The sequence below is a fragment of the Melanerpes formicivorus genome, unplaced genomic scaffold (genome assembly GCF_026170545.1).
Source record: "Melanerpes formicivorus ecotype bairdi unplaced genomic scaffold, bMelFor1.0.p_v2 SCAF_19, whole genome shotgun sequence".
Taxonomy (NCBI): Eukaryota; Metazoa; Chordata; class Aves; order Piciformes; family Picidae; genus Melanerpes; species Melanerpes formicivorus.
Window position 1 is genome coordinate 15,161,743 of NW_027142371.1, and position 16,902 is coordinate 15,178,644.

The 16,902-nt window shown below is 63.2% G+C and overlaps 2 protein-coding genes across 4 annotated transcripts; both read left to right on the forward strand.

The window, feature by feature from the left end:
• The first annotated feature begins 44 nt into the window (after nt 1-44).
• ZGPAT (zinc finger CCCH-type and G-patch domain containing) lies at nt 45-9,013 on the forward strand. Its single transcript, XM_068150259.1, has 6 exons — nt 45-1,108; nt 1,945-2,078; nt 3,538-3,747; nt 4,465-4,596; nt 5,774-6,179; nt 6,968-9,013. Exons 1-6 carry the CDS (start codon nt 468-470, stop codon nt 7,104-7,106), a joined length of 1,662 nt encoding a protein of 553 aa, XP_068006360.1. The 5' UTR covers nt 45-467; the 3' UTR covers nt 7,107-9,013.
• Nucleotides 9,014-9,101: 88 nt separating this feature from the next.
• Nucleotides 9,102-15,980, forward strand: LIME1 (Lck interacting transmembrane adaptor 1). Of its 3 annotated transcripts, none has more exons than XM_068150283.1 (6): nt 9,102-9,398; nt 13,055-13,198; nt 13,694-13,745; nt 13,838-13,925; nt 14,100-14,512; nt 14,841-15,980. In XM_068150283.1, exons 2-6 carry the CDS (start codon nt 13,092-13,094, stop codon nt 15,231-15,233), a joined length of 1,053 nt encoding a protein of 350 aa, XP_068006384.1. In that variant the 5' UTR covers nt 9,102-9,398; nt 13,055-13,091; the 3' UTR covers nt 15,234-15,980. The 3 variants fall into 3 exon arrangements, with proteins under 3 accessions (XP_068006384.1, XP_068006385.1, XP_068006386.1); XM_068150284.1 differs by having other exon boundaries at nt 9,102-9,389; XM_068150285.1 differs by lacking the exon at nt 9,102-9,398 and adding an exon at nt 9,907-10,164.
• The last annotated feature ends 922 nt before the right edge of the window (nt 15,981-16,902 follow it).

Sequence of the window (16,902 nt, forward strand, 5' to 3'; positions counted from 1 at the left end):
AGTCCCCCAGCTGGGGGCCGGAAGTCCCCCGGCTGGGGGCCGGAAGTCGGCGGGGCGTCATGGCGGCGGCATAGGAGGGGAAGGGGGAGCGGGAGCTGGGCGGTGAGCGCGGCGGCTGGGGCGACGTCGGGGATTTTTGTTAGCCCCCGTGGTGCAGAGGTCGGGCGGCAGGACCTCAGGCTGCGAAGGGAGCGGTGGTGAGGTCGGGCAGTGTGACCGAGCGGGCGCCGTGGCAGGGAAGGGCAGGCCCCGGCCTCTCCCCAGAGACTCTTTCGCCGTCTGTTTGCTGCGGGAGCATCAACCTGGTCAGTTCCGAGGGAGAAAGCGGGACGGCGAGGTACACGGTAGCTTCTGTGATCACGGGGTTGCTATCCAAGAGGCTGCTCATCTTAAGTAAGGTCTGGCTATGTTCTGAGCTCCCGGGAAGGACACGGTTCGGGTGTGTTTGCACCTTTGTTCTGCTGATAATGGACGAAGAGAACCTGGAAGCCGCCATTCAGACCTACAATGCCCAGCTGCAGCAAGTGGAGCTGGCTTTAGGGGCAGGCCAGGACCCCTCACAGCAGTCAGACTTGATTCAGTTGCAGGAAGACTTGAAGCAGCTGATAGAGCTGACTGAGTCCAGCCTGGTGTCTGTGAAAAAGAGCAAGCTTCTGGCTACTTTAGATCCCACTGCTGCCTCTTCCTCCTCCCCAGGGGGTCTGGAGCAGAGCACCAACCCAGACAGCTCTGCCCAAGATGAGGAGTATGCAGCTTTTAAGGAAGCCATTGCTGAGCTTGGAGGTGATGAGAAGCCTTCAGCTAACAAGGATGAGATAGCACCAGAGGGAGACACTGCCAGCAAAAATGAATCCAGGTGCAGTGAAGAAGAGAAAGAGTCAGACAGAGAGGAGGAAGAGGAGGAAGAACTGAGTGGGATGAAGGTTAAAGCTCCCTACTACAGTTCCTGGGGGACTCTGGAGTACCACAATGCCATGATTGTGGGGACAGAGGAGCTGGAAGATGGCAGTGCAGGAGTCAGAGTGCTGTACCTCTACCCAACTCACAAGGCTCTGAAGCCTTGCCCCTTCTTCCTGGATGCCAAGTGCAGATTTAAAGAGAACTGTCGGTAAGGGAGGCAGCAGGGCTGGGGGGGCTGGGTCCTTCCTGCAGGGGGCCTTGACCCTGAGGGATGAACCTGCTCTGCAGGTACCATGCTTGGCTTTTGTGCCCAGTGAGGCCTTGCCTGTCTGCTGCTGTGTCACAGGGAGCAGTGCTTCCCTCTGGCTGAAGCAGGGAGGAGAACCCCTGGGAGTGGAAGTTTCGTGGGCCAGCTGCAGGGTTTGCCTCAGCAAGCAGCTGAACTAACAACTGGTTAGTAACTGGAGCCACCAAGGCTTGGCTGCCAAGGGCTCCTCCTCTCCACAGCAGAGAGGTTGGGCAGCCTCCATCTGTGGAGACCTTTGGAACACAGCTGGAAAAGGCTTTGGGTACCCTGATGAGCCTTGGAGGTTGCCTTTGCTCTGAGCTGGGGGCTGGGCTGGAGGCCTTTGTGTCTCTGATCCTCTCTGTGAGGATGGGTGGCTTTGCTCTGTGAATGTGGAACTAGGGAGGGGAGTTTGGTGCCCTGGGCTGTGCTCTGGCCCTTGGTGCATGGCCTCAGTGATGAGCTGAAGCCCAAAGCTGAAGCCCTGCTGTCACTGAGAGAACCCCCAGCAAAGGCTTTGAGTTGGAAGGGGCCTGCCAGGGTCATGCAGTGCCAGCCCCTTGCAGCCAGCAGGGACCTCTCCAGGCAGAGCAGGCTGTGCAGAGCCCAGGCAGCCTGAGCTGGGCTGTTCCCAGGGTGGGGAGCGATGAGCATTCCCCACTGGCACTGTCAGCACTGCCTCCAAGGGCAGGAGGGATTTGTGTTCCAAGCCTGCTGCCATCAGGCAGAGATCATTCTCCTCCCCCCTCTCCTGGCAGGTTCTCTCATGGGCAGGTGGTCTCTGTGGAGGAGCTGCAGCCCTTTCAGGAGCCCAACCTCAGCACACTGGAGGTAGGCTCAGCCTGCCTGGCCAAGCACAGTGATGGCATCTGGTACACTGCAAAAATCACTGGTGAGTCCTTGGGGCCTGCTCTGCCTGCAGGCTGCCTGCAAGGTGCAGGCTGCTCAGCAGGAGCTGAAGGAGCTGTGGGGGGCAAGAGGCTGGGGCCAGGCTCTGCTCAGTGGTGCCCAGGGACAGCACAAGGAGCAATGGGCACAGAGTGGCAGCCAGGAGGTTCCCTGAGGAGAAAGTTGTTTGGTGTGAGGGAGCAGAGCCCTGGAGCAGGCTGCCCAGAGAGGTTGTGGAGTCTCCTGGTGTGCAGAGCTTCCAACCCCCCCTGGGCACCATGCCCCTGGGCAGGCTCTGTGGGTGCCCTGCTGGAGCAGGGGCTTGGCCTGGGTGAGCTCCAGAGGTCCCTTCCAGCCCCCTGTGAAAAAGGAGTGGGAAGAGCAGGAAGGTTGGAAGGAAATGACTGCAAGGTGATGCTGCAGTGAAGGAGGGGCAGGCCTGGCAGGGACTGGCATGTGTGGGGCTTGAGCTGCAGTCACCTGCCCTTGTTTCAGCCAGGCCAGGGCAGCTGAGCCCTGCCCATCAGCTCCTGCAGCCCTGGCAGCAGGGAAGGTTTCTCCTCTCCACCTCAGGCTGGTACCAGCTCAGAGGCAGCAGGGAAGGTTTCTCCTCTCCACCTCAGGCTGGTACCAGCTCAGAGGCAGCAGGGAAGGTTTCTCCTCTCCACCTCAGGCTGGTACCAGCTCAGAGGGGGCAGGGAAGGTTCATCCCCTCTCCACCTCAGGCTGGTACCAGCTCAGAGGGGGCAGGGAAGGTTTCCCCTCTCCACCTCAGGCTGGTACCAGCTCAGAGGGGGCAGGGAAGGTTTCTCCTCTCCACCTCAGGCTGGTACCAGCTCAGAGGGGGCAGGGAAGGTTCATCCCCTCTCCACCTCAGGCTGGTACCAGCTCAGAGGGGGCAGGGAAGGTTTCCCCTCTCCACCTCAGGCTGGTACCAGCTCAGAGGGGGCAGGGAAGGTTCATCCCCTCTCCACCTCAGGCTGGTACCAGCTCAGGGGCAGCAGGGAAGGTTTCTCCTCTCCACCTCAGGCTGGTACCAGCTCAGGGGCAGCAGGGAAGGTTTCTCCTCTCCACCTCAGGCTGGTACCAGCTCAGAGGCAGCAGGGAAGGTTTCTCCTCTCTCCACCTCAGGCTGGTACCAGCTCAGAGGCAGCAGGGAAGGTTTCTCCTCTCCACCTCAGGCTGGTACCAGCTCACTTCATTTCCATTTCTCAGCAGCTCATCTCTCTTCCTGTGTTAGAGGCAGACCTTTAGGTGTCCTCCCAGGCCCTGTGGAGATGACCTGTCATTGTCTCCCTGAGAGAGATGCCCCCCAGGGGCACTCAGATGTTTGCAGTGCCTCTCCCTTGGCCCTTCCTCCCCTCCAGCTGACTGCCGGGGACAGGCCTCTGCCAGCTGCGTGCTGGAGACTCCTGGGCCTGCAGGAGCCTGGGGAGCTCCTGTCCTTGTTTCCCCTCCTGCAGATGTGGACAGTGGTTACTACACTGTGCAGTTTGACTCCCTGCTGCTGAAGGAGGCTGTGGTGGAGGCAGACAGCATCCTGCCCCCGCTGCGGGGCGAGGCCGAAGCCGCCCAGGATGGCTCTGCTGAGGATGGCTCTGCTGAGGATGGCTCTGCTGAGGATGGCTCTGCTGAGGATGGCTCTGCTGAGGATGACTCTGCCTATGCCAAGGGTAGGGCAGGGGGGGCAGAAGCAGCTCCTGGCCCAGCTCAGCCTTGCCTGAATTGCTTCCCTGGAGCTCTCACTGCAAGTGCTTCACCTCTGGGGAAATTGCTGCTGCTGCCCAACACAAGAAGGGAGCTGTGGGAGAGGGTCCAGAGGAGGCCACAAAGGGGCTCTGAGGGCTGGAGACCCTCCCCTGTGGGGCAGGCTGAGGGACTTGGGGCTGTTCAGCCTGGAGAAGAGAAGGCTGTGGGCAGACCTTAGGGCAGCTGCCAGTAGCTGGAAGGGGCTCCAGGAATGCTGGGGAGGGACCTTTGGCAAGGGCTGGGAGGGCCAGGAGGAGGCAGAGTGGGTTGAAGCTTGGGGAGGGCAGACTGGGACTGGAGGGGAGGAAGAAATTCTTTCCAGGGAGGGTGGGGGGACCCTGGCCCAGGCTGCCCAGGGAGGCTGTGGCTGCCTCCTGCCTGGAGTCTTCCAGGACCAGGCTGGATGAGGCCCTGAGCAGCCAGGCCAGGGGCTTGGGACTAGAGGAGCTTTTAGGTCCCTTCCAAGCCACCCTGTGGGTCTCTGCAGTCAGGGGGGCTGCAGAAGCAGCTGCTCCATTCTGGGGTGGGAGAAGTCACTTGTAGTGCCCCCTGGGAGGGGTCTGTGTGGTGGGGGCAGCCCAGGGGAAGGCTCTGTGGGGCAGCTCTGTGTCTGTGTCTCACTGATCTCTCCTGTGCCACAGTGATAGACTCAGCAGCTCCAGAGGCTGGGGAGTGGACTCCTGCCTGCAGCTCCTCCTTTGCTGGCTGGGAAGCTCACACTCGTGGCATTGGCTCCAAGCTGCTGGCTCAGATGGGCTATGAGTTTGGCAAAGGTAAGGGCAGGGGGCTGGGCCTGCTGCTGCCAGAGTTTGGTGAGCCCTACAGCTGCTGTAGGTTTGGCAGGGAGCTCAAGCTTGCTGTGCTGGAGGAGGCTGTGAGATGAGGCTCAGGCTGTGTGGTGAGCTTGAGAGGATTCCTCTGCTGGAAGCTGAGCTGTGTGTGCACCAAGGCCTCCCTGGCAGTAGGGGAAGGCAGTGGGAGCCATGGCCAGGCTCATGATGAGCTGAGAGCTGTTGTGTGAGGTGTTCAAAGGGAGCAGGCAGCTGATCCCTGGAGCTTCTGATGTCTGCTGAAGCATCTCCTGGCTCTAGACATGGACTTCAAAGCCTGCTGAGTGAGCCTCTGGCTACACAAATGAGCCTTGGGGGCCTTAGGAGGGCAACCTGCTGCTGCTTGGCTCTGGCTCTGCTCCTCCCAGAGGAACCAAACCAGTTTGAAGGAGAAGCTGGCTTGAGTGAGCAGCTGGGCATGCCAGGTTGAACCCAGCTCCCCAGGAGCCAGCCTGGTGGGTGGCCTCAGGCCTTGTCCTGTAGCAGCCCCAGCCCTGGGAGCCTTCCAGGCCAGGCTGGATGGGGCTCTGAGCAACCTGCCTGAGTCTGCAGCAGGCCTGAGCTAGGGGACCTTGAAAGGTCCCTTCCAAGCCAGCCCAGCCTGGCTCAGGCTGCTCAAAGCCACCTTCAGCCTGGGGTCTGCTGCAGAAGGCTCCTGGGGTAGCCTCTGCATCCCCTCTGCTGTGGCCTTTGCTGCTCCCCTTGCCTCCAGCTTCTACCTCCACAGCCTCTGCTTGGGCTAAGCCTGTGGCTGCCAGCAGGAGCTTGTGGGGAAGTCCTCTGCTGCTGGACTCCCCTGGGGTGACCCCAAAGGGCTGTCCTCTGCTGCTGGACTCCCCTCAGGGGCTGTCCTCTGCTGCTGGACTCCCCTGGGGTGACCCCAAAGGGCTGTCCTCTGCTGGGCTCCCCTCAGGGGCTGTCCTCTGCTGCTGGACTCCCCTGGGGTGACCCCAAAGGGCTGTCCTCTGCTGCTGGACTCCCCTGGGGTGACCCCAGAGGGCTGTCCTCTGCTGGGCTCCCCTCCGGGGCTGCCCTCCCTCCCCTCCGGGGCTGCCCTCCCCCCCCTCCGGGGCTGCCCTCCCCCCCCTCCGGGGCTGCCCTCCCTGCTGTCTCTCCCCAGGGCTAGGGAAGAACTGCGATGGCCGAGTGGAGCCGGTGCAGGCCGTGGTGCTGCCCCGGGGCCGCTCCCTGGACCAGTGTGCTGCGGTGCTGCAGAGGAGGAGGGAGGGGAAGGCTGCCCCGGGCCGGGGCAGGGGGCGGGGGGGCGGCACGGCGCCCCCTGGCGGCCGCAGGCCTCCTCGCAGCGTCTTCGACTTCCTGAACGACAAACTGCGAGGGCAGAGCTGCGGGGCCGAGGCCGGGGGCCTGCAGGCGCTGCCCAAGAGGAGCAGCAAAGAGATCTACCGCGGCAGCAAGAGCAGCAGGAAGGCTCTGAGCGTCCACCTGCTGCAGACGGCAGAGAGCATCGAGCGCACCCAGAGAGACATCCTGGGCATCCAGCAGGCCCTGCAGCGCAACCTGGGCAGGTAGGGGAGCAGCAGCAGGGAGCCTGGAGTGGGCCCTGGGAGCAGCACTCACTGAGTGGCTTGGGTTGGAGGGGACTTCAAAGATCAGCTCGTTCCAGCTCCCCTGCCCTGAGCAGGGACAGCCTAAGAGAGTCCTGTGAGCAGGGCCAGCTGGGACAGGCCAAGGGGGGATGGTTTGAACTCCAAGAGGGAGATTGGGACTGGAGAGAGAAATGTTTGACACTTAGGGTGGGGAGAGCCTGGCCCAGGCTGCCCAGAGAGCTGGGGGCTGCCCCATGCCTGGCACCATCCCACACCAGGTTGGTTGGGGCTGGGAGCAGCCTGCTCTGCTTGGGGCTGTCCCTGGGGGCTGCAGAGGCTTGGACTGGGTGACCTTTAAAGGTCCCTCCCCACCCAAACCAGTCTCTGATCCTCAACTAGGTCAGGCTGCTCCAAGCCCCAGCCAGCCTGCTCTGAGAAGTGCAGCACCTCTGGATGAGAGCTCAGGGGAGGTGGAGAAGAGGCTTCAGCCTGTGCCAGCCTGGGCACTGGCAGATGGCTCTGGGGTCCCTGGCTGGAGCTCAGGCTGTGGCAGTGGGGGAAGCTCTCAGAGGAGAGGTGCTGGAGCCCTGCTCATGCCCAGTGCTGCTGCTGAGCAGGACAGGAGGACCTCCTCTCACCTGGATGGTGCTGAGCACCAGGCTCTGCCTCGTGCTTGCCCACAGGAAGGGGCACAGCCTGCTGGGCTGGGGACAGGGCTTTGGGCTCAGCAGGCAGGCTGCCACTGCCATAATGCTCTCTGCTTGCAGGCACAGTGTGGCCACAGCCCAGCTGAAGGAGAAGCTGGCCAATGCCCACAGGCAGCTGGGGCAGCTGCAGGCCCAGGAAGCCAGGCTGCAGAGGGAGCAGAAGACAGCAGACACACACAAGAAGATGACTGAGTTCTAGTCTCTGGGGGAGCTTGGACTGCACTCAGTGTCCTGCCAGCCAGCCCCAGTGCTCCTGGCTTCAGAGCCTGGCTGAGCCATTCCTGTTCCTCTGGGCCTTGAGCTGCCCAGCCTGGAGAGTGGGCTGAAAAGCAGCAGTGTCTGCAAGGAGGTGGTGCTGAGCCCTGGGGGAGGCAGCAGAACACATCTGTCCAGTGAGCCTGAGCCTGGTGCCAGGGCTGGCTGCAGGGACACTCACTCTCTGCTCTCCTGCACACTGCTGGTGCCTGTGGGGCTGTGGCAGCACCTCAGCCAGAGCCTGCAGCTCCTCCAGGTGCCACTGCTGCTGGGGAGGGCTCTGAGCCCCACATCCTGCCAGCAGCTGTGCTTGTGTTGGCAGCCAACTGACAGGCAGGAGTGGAGGCAGGGTCCTGAGCACACCCCTGAGGAGGAGGCTTCTGCTGGCTGCCAGCCACCAAGGCCAACTGCTTCAGCTGCCCTCCACCTGCTGAGCTGTGCCCTGGCATCCAGCTGGGAGCTGAGGTGTTGAGGGAGCAGTGCCCTGGAGCCCTGCTGTCCTGACAGGCAGAAGTGGCAGCTTGGAGGAGAGCTCTGGAGGCCTCACACAGCCAGTGTCAGCAGTCAGAGGATCTGCTGTGCCCAGCTCCTGGACTTGGGGTGGCAAGCTGCATGGTTCCACAGGCAGAGTGCCCAGGCTGGGGGAGGAAGGCAGCAGAGGAATGGGCTCCAGACCCTCCCAGCTAGGAGCAGCTCCCAGGGGGTGGTTTTTGCCCCAGCTCTTCTCTCCTGGAGCTCCTCTGCCCTGGGTGGCTCCTTGGGGCCTGTCACTGAAAACTCCTCAGGACCTGGGTCCAGGTGGGGCTGGGCCCTGGAGGGGCAGAGGGAGGAGGTCTGTGTGTGCCCAGCACAGCCCTGGCTGGGCAGAGCTTCATGGCCTGCTGGGAGCAGGCAGGCAGCAGAGTGCCCAGCCCTGCAGCATGGAGGCCATGCCAGGGAGGATGTCCTCTGCCCTTGGCCCTGCTCTGTGAGTCAGGGCCCCAGAGCAGGTGGTGGTTTCATCAGAGCCAGCCCCTGCTGGGGCCTGGGCACTCTCCCTGTTTGGCTTAACCACTCCTGGTGGCAGCTCCCTGCCAGCACAGGACACAGTTTGGTCTCCACCTCAAGGGTTTTTGTCCCAGGAGCCATTTCCCTCGTGGGAATCTTTCCTCCCCTGGCTCTCACCTTTGTTATCTCTCCCCAAGAACCTTCTGAAGCTGTCAGCCTGGGCAGGGCCACACCAGCCTGCAGGCCCAGGCTGCCAAACCAACCAGAAACTCTGACAGCAGATAGGATCAGAGCTGCTCAGGTGCTGTGGGCTCCAGCAGAGCTGCAGACACACCTCAGCAGAGACAAAGTGACAGCAGAAATGAACTTGGGGCTGAGGAAGGGGCAGGAAGCCTGGGGGAGTGCTCCCAAGAGGTGAGGTGGAAGCAGCAGGACTCTCTTGGGAAGCTCCTGGGTCCTGTGCTGGCACTGTGGGCAAGGGGGTGAAGGGCTGTAGGCTGTTCCTTGCTCTGGGCTGGTGTTCCCCACACTCTGGGCTCAGCCCAAGGCCTTGTCAGTGGCTGCCTAGGGCCCTGCCCTCCCAATCAGCTGCTTGTTTCCCTCCCTGGGGGCAGGGATGGATGGATGGAAGCACCCAGCCTGGCAGGAGGGGGCTGTGAGCTGAGCTGCACAGAGCCTTGGCCTTGTTTGGCCTCCTGCCACTTGCACTTCAGCATCTCTTGGAGACTTGGGGATATTGCTTGGCTCAGTCCTGTGCTCCTTGGGCTTTCCACAGCACCCCTGGCAGGCTCCTCCTCAACCTGCCTCCCACCCAGGCCCCTCCACGCTCCCTGCTGAGTAAACTTGGGCTTTGTTTCTCTCTCCTCTCTCCTTGTATGGTGCTGTTCATTTGCAAGCTAATGATGATGCCTGGCAGCTTGTCCTTCCCCCGTGGGGAGAGAGCTGGCTCCCGAACCAGCCTGGTGGGAAGCAGAGCCCGGCAGAGGTGCCCTGATGCGCTGGGAGGCGGGGAGCAGCCCGGCCTGCCCCCGGGGGAAGCAGCCGCCTCGGCGGGGCAGGAAGCGAGCTGGGGCTCTGCCGCATGGGGGATGCTGGCAGCTGCCTGCTCTGGGAGGGGAGCGAGAGGCTGAGGTGCCTGAGGTGTTCGGGAGCCCCTGGTATGGGATAAGAGAGCTCTGCAGCCTGGCTGGAGGAGAGAGGATGGTTGGATCCCTGCTCGTCGTGCTCGGCAGCAGCTGAGGTGTGCACAGTAAGTGCGGTTGGCTCTCTGGCCAGCTGCAGCCAGAGCAGGGCTCGGGAGATGCTTTGGAGCTCCTTGCTCCGTGCAGGGGTTGGGAGGTGCTGCTGCAGGGGGCTGGGGGGGGTGGGGGGGTGGGGTTCCTCACCCTGCTTGGTTGAGCTTTGTGCCACTCAGTCCCCTGTGCTCTGGAAGCATCTCGGCTTAAACCCCAGAGGTAAAAGGGTGCTGGAGCTGGGCAGTGCTGCTGGGTGCCAGGGCTTGGACCTGGAGGCTGAGTGGGAGCTGTTTGCTGCCGTGGTGAAGGGGCTGAGCTCGGGGGGGGACACACACAGTGATTTGAGCAACAGAAAACTCTCCACCTGGGAGGGGAACAAGAGTTAGAGACTGGGTGTGGAACGGCTCCTGGGGTGGGTGCTGGGCTCCTGGGGTGGGTGCTGGGCTCCTGGGGTGGGTGCTGAGCTCCTGGGGTGGGTGCTGGGCTCCTGGGGTGGGTGCTGAGCTCCTGGCTGCTGGGGAGGAGGCTTGAGAGGCCACAGGCACTGAAGAGCTGTCCCCTCCCAACCTGCAGCGGGCTCAAGCTGCTGCATTTGTGGCAAGAAAACCTCTGCAGTAGGCAGAGGGGGAGAAAGGATCCAAATCCTTGCAACAGCCACCCTGTGCCTTCCCAGAGCTGCAGCACTGAGCTCTCTGCTGCTGGCCTGCTGTGGTTCAGCTCAGCAGAAGAGATCTCAAGCAGGTTCTTGGTTTCTGCTGAGAAGAAGATTTCTGTGCCCAGGTGAGTGCAGAGGGCAGGGGAAGAGGAAATGCTGAAATGTCAACCTTGAGAGAGCTGCACAGTGAGAGCTGAGAGAGCTCAGCAGGGAGGGGTTGGAAGGGGCCTCTGGAGCTCACCCAGGCCAAGCCCCTGCTCCACAACCACTGAGCAGAGCCTGGCCCCAGCCTCTTGCCCCCCACAGCTCCTTTAGCTCCCCTCTGGGGCTGCTCTGCTGCAGGCTCTCAGCCCCAGGGCTCTCAGCCTCTGCTGCTCCCAGAGCTGCTCCAGGCCCCTCAGCATAGCTGTAGCCTCCCCTGGACTCTCCCCAGCTGTTCTCTGTCTCTCTTGAGCTGGGGAGCCCAGAGCTGTGCTGCTGCCCCCCCAGCACAGAAGGAGTGGTCAGGGCTGGCCCTAGAGCTGTGCAGCTGCTGGCAGCTGGGGGCTGGTGCTGAGGAATGGAGTTGATCCTTTCTAAAGGAAACAACTCCAGAGGGGTTTGGCCACCACAGAGTTCGACCATCAGCTCCTGTGGCCGTGGAGAGTCTCCATCCCCCTGCACAAAGAGAAGGGAGAGGCAGAGAGCTCTCCCCTCTGCTCCGCCCTCCAAACAGAAACCTCACTGCCTGCCGACCTGGCTCCCTGCACCCCAGCAGCCTCCAGCTTGCTGATTTGACTGCTGCAGGGCTCTCACTTTTCAGAAGGGGAGAGCAACCCCCGAGAGCTACTTCTGCTTCTGAGGCCTTTCCTTTCAGTGCAAGTCCCCAGGGCAGCTGAGCTGTGCTCAGTCACCGCTGCAGATCAGCTCCAGAGGTTTGCTCTGGTTTCTTGCATCAACCCTTCTGGTGCCTTCAAACTTTCCTCTCCTCACCCTGCGTGGTTTGAGCTGGGTGGCTGCACCAGAAGCCAGGCAAAGGCAGCAGAGCAGCACTGGGTTCTGCAGCAGCAGCACTGAATTCTGCAGCAGCAGCAACAGCAGCAGCAGCACTGGATTCTGCAGCAGCAGCACTGGGTTCTGCAGCAGCACTGGGTTCTGCAGCAGCAGAGCAGCAGCACTGGATTCTGCAGCAGCACCACCACCACCACTGGATTCTACAGCAGCAGCCCTGGGTTCTGCAGCAGCAGATTTTACCTCATTTGCATGAAAGGCAGCTGCAAACTTTGGCTGCAGCAGCCTCCAGCACGCTGGGGAGCAAGCCCCTTGCGCTCCCCGGGCAGGGGTCCAGGCAAGGGTCCGGGCAGGGGTCCGGGCAGGGCCTTGCTCCCTGCTGGCTGGGCTGTGGGGGTGTCACAGGGAGGCAGAGCTCTGCCTGCTCCCAGCTTCAAAGCCGTTGGGGCTGGTGGGGGCAGGGCCCATGGCACATGGCTTCTCCAAGAGCAGGAGCTGGGTAGGTTTGCAGGTCAGAAATCAGGGAGCAAGCAGCAGCCAACCTCCTGAGAACAGAAGGAGTTTCTCTGTATTCATTCCAGCTTCCTAGAGCCACAGACTGGGCTGGCTTGGAAGGGACCTTCGAGATCACCCAGCCCCAACCCCCTGCCTTGGGCAGGGACACCTCCCCCCAGCCCAGGCTGCTCAGGGCCTCATCCAGCCTGGCCCTGAACACCTCCAGGGAGGGGACAAGTTGAGAAGCCTCTCCCTTCACTCTTCAACCTTAAAAGCCCTGGATGGAGAATGCTGTGCTCTGGGGGAGCTGTCCTGTGGGTGCCTGCTGAAAGCTGGCTCCCCAGTGCCCCCACGGGGCCAGCTCCCAGCCACCCCCCTCCTTATCATCTTGTCTGCTAAACCTTGGAGCCTGCTCAGCTCCTCCTGAGCTCCTGAGGCTCTGCTGAGCCAAACGAGTTCAGCAAGGACTGGCTGCAGCCACTGCCCCTGCTGCAGGTAATCCCTGTAATTAATTCTGCTCAGACAGAGCAACGATGCTGCCTAATTAAAGCATGGCTGGAGAGGGAAGAGCCTTCCCTTCCCAGCTCTGATCTGAGCCAGTCTGGCCAGTCCCCCAAACCCCTCTGCCTCACTCCAGGGGTTAAGGCTTTGCTCAGGGACGTTTCCAAAGGCCTGGGAAGCTCTCAGCTACAAGGGTGCTGCCAAAGGGCAGGGACTTGCTGGCTGCTGGGGTAAAGATGCACCAAAGATGCTGCCTGGTGACAGGGGAGGGCTCAGTGGCTCGGTGGGCACAGCCCTCCCTGCTCGCTGCAGGGCTGCTGCAGCACCCAAGATCCACATAGGGTGAGGAGACCTCTGCCTGGAGCTTGGCTGGGGATTTGTTGTCTGGGTTAGGAGATGTCAGAGGTGCTGAGGGTGTCCCATGGGATCTGTGTCCCCAGCCACACCGTGGAAGACGTCCTGCTCGGCTGGGCCAGTTCTGTCCTGCCAGTTCTTTGCTGCAGGAGTGGTCAGGGGCTGGCACAGGCTGCCCAGGGAGGTGGTGGAGTCCCCATCCCTGGAGGGGTTCAAGAACCCTGTGGCCATGGCACCTGGGGCCAGGGTTTGGTGGCCACGGTGGTGGCAGGTCAATGGTTGGGCTCTCAGAGATCTTTTCCAACCAAATCCATTCAGGACTCCGTGATCTGAGTGGCAGCCTGGGAGCCTGGACCCTGCTGGGCTGCTTGGCTTTGGATTGTTGTTGAAGGCACTGAAATCTGGAGTGTTTCCTGGGGTGACAGAGCCCCCACTGCTGGGCACCTGCCCCGGGCTAGGCAGTGATGGAAGCATCGAGGCAGCCCCAGGGAGTGCAGCCCCCTGGTGCATGTGCCCCTGGTGCATGTCCCCCTGCAAAGCACCTGAGGAGACCCCCCCCCTTCCCCAGGGGTCTGTAGGTCCCTGGCAAGCCCTGGGGGCCATGAGGCACCACCCCATGCCCTGGTGAGCCCAGCTGCACCCAGCTGCACCCCAACTCATCCTTTCTCTCCCCAGATCTTGGCCCCACAGCGGTGTCAGAAGAGGGTCCCCCATGGCTGTGGCCGATGGCAAGGGGACCCTGCTGGTGCCAGCCAGCGGTGCCCTGGCCCTGCTGGGTGTCTTGGTTTACCTGGGGGCGCTGTGTGCTGCCTGCAGACGGTGAGTGCTGCCCACGGGCCCTCTGCCTTCCCCCCTGCTGCTGGGGACAGGGCTAGGGATGCCTTGGTGGCATTTAGTGGTGGCACGTGGAGACTCTGCTGTGCCTGTCCTGGTCTGGGATCTGCTGCTCTGCTCACCCCTAACTCCCAGCTGCAGCCCCACTGCACCCTGCCCGGCCTGATCCTGCACCCTTGTGCCTTGCTGCCTCCCCCACTGCACCCCCTGCACCCAAAGGCTCTGCAGGATCAGCCTGGGCTGGGCTGGACAGGATGGGTGATGCCAGCAGCGCCTGGCACAGCTCAGCGGGGTGCAAGGTGCAGTCAAGGTCTCCCCAGCCAGTATGGAGCCAGCTTGGGGCTGGTGAAGGAGCAGGTTGTGGGTCTGGCAGCAAGGGGAGGCACGGAATGATGCCCACCCACCACGGCCAGGCTGGGGGCCACTCCTTGCCCCTGTCCTGACCACCTGCCTGAAGCTCAGCCACGCTTCTCCTCGCAGCAAGGGCAGGAAGAAGAAGGTCCCTCCAGATGGGGTGAAGCTGGTGGATGAGGTAAGCGGCTGCTGGGGAGGGCAGGGTCGGCTGGGGGGCAGCTCTGTGTCCCCCAGGTGCCAGCCATGCCCCTGACTCGTGCCCCCCTGCAGGCCCTGCTGGGGCAGACGCAGCTGCGCTCGCTCAGCAAGTCGGACACCAAGCTGCATGAGCTGTACCGGGTGAAGGCCAGGGATGCCCGTGAGTGCCCAGCCAGCAGGGGCAGCCAGCAGGGGCTGCCAGCCCTGGGGGGTCCCCTCAGCCCCCACGCTGCCCACGAGCCCGTGGTGGCACAGACACAGCACCACGCTGCCGCTGCAGGGCTTGGTGCCTGCTGTGTTCCTGAGCCCTCCACCCCCTCTCCTCTCCCCGCAGCCCAGCGCCCGGCCAGCCTGGATCTCCCGTGCCCCCCGTGCCCCCCAGCCAGCGGTGACCCTGTCAGCGTCCTCCTGCACCGGGAGCTGCCCCAGATCCCTGTCCCCCAGCCCCCAGCAGCCTCCTCAGCCCCTGAGCAGACCTACTCCAACCTGCTCTTCACCCCGGCACGGAAGGCGGTGCAGGACACTGTCTATGAGTGCGTGGCAGGGGGGGCAGAGGGTGCCCCGGTGCCCCCCGGCCCCACCAGCAGCCAAGCGCCCCCCAGGCGTGCGGGGCTCGGCGCTGCCGACTACGCCTGCGTCCGCAAGGTGAAGAAGGCAGCGCCCACGGAGGTGCAGGATGGAGCTGTGGCGGCACCTCCTGCTGCTCCACGGTGCTGGGATGGTGCCAGCAGTGCCCCCCTGGCAAAGGTACGGCCCTGGGGCGGTGGGGATGGGCATGGGGCCGTGCTGTGCTTGCTGGATGGGGCACCCAGTGCCCTGCCTCCCTGTGACACTCCTGTTTGGAGCAGGGTGTGGAGCAGGGCTCTCCAGGGGAGCTTTTAGGGGGACAGGAGGAAGCTGAGACCCCCAAGGGTGGGCGATGCCCATGGTGCTGCTCTCTGTGCCCTGCAGAAGGCTCCCTGTGCACAAACTGGGATCCACAGCGGGGGATCCACTGCCGGGATCCTCCGAGGGCTGCACGGGCGTGGGGGTACCCCCGGGGGGCTTGCCCCTAACTGCCCCCTTCCTCTTGCAGCTGGAGGACATGTACTCAACGGTGTGCAAAGCCACCAAGAAGACCCAGGCCCCCACACCGGCCTCAGGGGAGAGGGGTGCTGGGTGGCCGCCCCTGCGCCGGGACGAGGGTGCCCTGGCTGGGTGCTGGCCCCCCCCGGCTGCCCAAGGCACCCTGGACCCCTGCTATGAGTCTGTCAGCGACAGAGCCTGGGCTGCTCGGGGCCGTGGCCCGGACCCAGACTACGAGGCCGTGGACCTGAGCTGGAGGAAGGTGGTGAGGGGGGAGCCAGGCAAGGCCTCGGCCCCCGAGAGCCTCTACGAGAGCGTGGGGGACATCTGGGCAGGGGAGCCCCGGAGAGCCTCGGCCAGGACAGCAGCCAACGGCCTGGAGGTCTACATCACCAACCTCTAGCACCCCCTGCTCCTCCCCACAGCCTGGGCACACCCAGCATGGATGCTGCTGGGGTGGGGGCTGCCCTAGGACTGGCTCTGCAGGGGCCTGAGCCCCCCAAGGACAGCTGCAGGGGGTGGGGGGCTGCATCCCTGCCAGCCCTCTGTGCATCCTTTGTGTTACTTCTCTTGGAGCAGCCTTGCCCCATCCCCCCCAGCCCCTGCCAGCAGGCTGACCTGGGCAGAGGCAGGCTGCAGGTGCTGGGTGCCACAGGGGGAGCCCAGGGGGCTGGCACTGCTGCCAAGATGGGAACCACAATGGGGACTTCTTGTCCTTTGGGGCAGGTGGTGGCAGGGCTGTGGGCCCTGATCCTCCCCCCAGGACCATTGGGGTCATAGAATCCCATCCTGGTTTGGGTGGGAAGAGACCTTTCCAGTGCGACCCCCTGCAGTCCCCAGGGACATCTGCAACCAGAGCAGGTTGCTCACAGCCCCTAACCACCTGCCCTGCAGTGGTGCCAGGGCTGGGGCAGCTCCCAGCTCCCTGGTGCTGGTGGCTGCCTGTCCTCCCTCACCCAGTCCCACCTCTCAGACACAGCTGCTGGCGCCTCTGTGAGCAGACAGCTTCCATCCTCCATTAAAAGGCTGGGAGGGAGTTACCCTTCTCAGGAGAAAACTCTTAAGCTGGATCTAAAGCCTGGTCCTGGGGGCTGGGAGAGGAGCTGCTGGCTGGGGCACCCCTCCTGCACGGAGGGGTTTGCATCTCTGAGGGTGGATGTGCAGCCTCCAGGAGCTGCTTCGGGGGGCTGGGCCAGCCTGCAGCTGGGACCTGCCACGGCTGTGCCTAAACCCGGGGCTGGATGCTGTGCCTAAACCCGGGGCTAGATGCTGTGCCTAAACCCGGGGCTGGATGCTGTGCCTAAACCCGGGGCTGGATGCTGTGCCTAAACCCAGGGCTGGATGCTGTGCCTAAACCCAGGGCTGGATGCTGTCCCTAAACCCGGGGCTGGATGCTGTGCCTAAACCCAGGGCTGGATGCTGTCCCTAAACCCAGGGCTGGATGCTGTCCCTAAACCCAAGGTGGATGCTGTGCCTACACCCGGGGCTGGATGCTGTGCCTAAACCCAGGGCTGGATGCTGTCCCTAAACCCAGGGCTGGATGCTGTCCCTAAACCCAAGGTGGATGCTGTGCCTACACCCGGGGCTGGATGCTGTGCCTAAACCCGGGGCTGGATGCTGTCCCTAAACCCGGGCTGGATGCTGTGCCTAAACCCGGGGCTGGATGCTGTGCCTACACCCGGGGCTGGATGCTGTGCCTACACCCGGGGCTGGATGCTGTGCCTAAACCCAGGGCTGGGTGCTGTGCCTAAACCCAAGGTGGATGCTGTGCCTACACCCGGGGCTGGATGCTGTGCCTAAACCCAGGGCTGGATGCTGTCCCTAAACCCAAGGTGGATGCTGTGCCTACACCCGGGGCTGGATGCTGTGCCTAAACCCGGGGCTGGATGCTGTGCCTAAACCCAGGGCTGGATGCTGTCCCTAAACCCGGGGCTGGATGCTGTCCCTGCAGTCAGGCTCAGCGCCCCCGGGCCATGCCCTGGGGCAGGCAGGAAGCCATGTGCCCGCCGTGGGCAGCTTTGCCCCTGCGTGGCAGCAGGGGAGGAGATGCAAACCGAAAACACAGAGCTCAG

Coding starts and splice junctions, on each gene's coding strand:
- ZGPAT (XM_068150259.1), top strand. CDS start 468: ATGGACGAAGAGAACCTGGAAGCCGCCATTCAGACCTACAATGCCCAG. Junction 4,597..5,773: donor GGGCTATGAGTTTGGCAAAG/GTAAGGGCAGGG, acceptor GTCTCTCCCCAG/GGCTAGGGAAGAACTGCGAT. Junction 6,180..6,967: donor CTGCAGCGCAACCTGGGCAG/GTAGGGGAGCAG, acceptor CTCTGCTTGCAG/GCACAGTGTGGCCACAGCCC.
- LIME1 (XM_068150283.1), top strand. CDS start 13,092: ATGGCTGTGGCCGATGGCAAGGGGACCCTGCTGGTGCCAGCCAGCGGT. Junction 13,746..13,837: donor GGGTGAAGCTGGTGGATGAG/GTAAGCGGCTGC, acceptor GCCCCCCTGCAG/GCCCTGCTGGGGCAGACGCA. Junction 13,926..14,099: donor GGTGAAGGCCAGGGATGCCC/GTGAGTGCCCAG, acceptor CTCTCCCCGCAG/CCCAGCGCCCGGCCAGCCTG.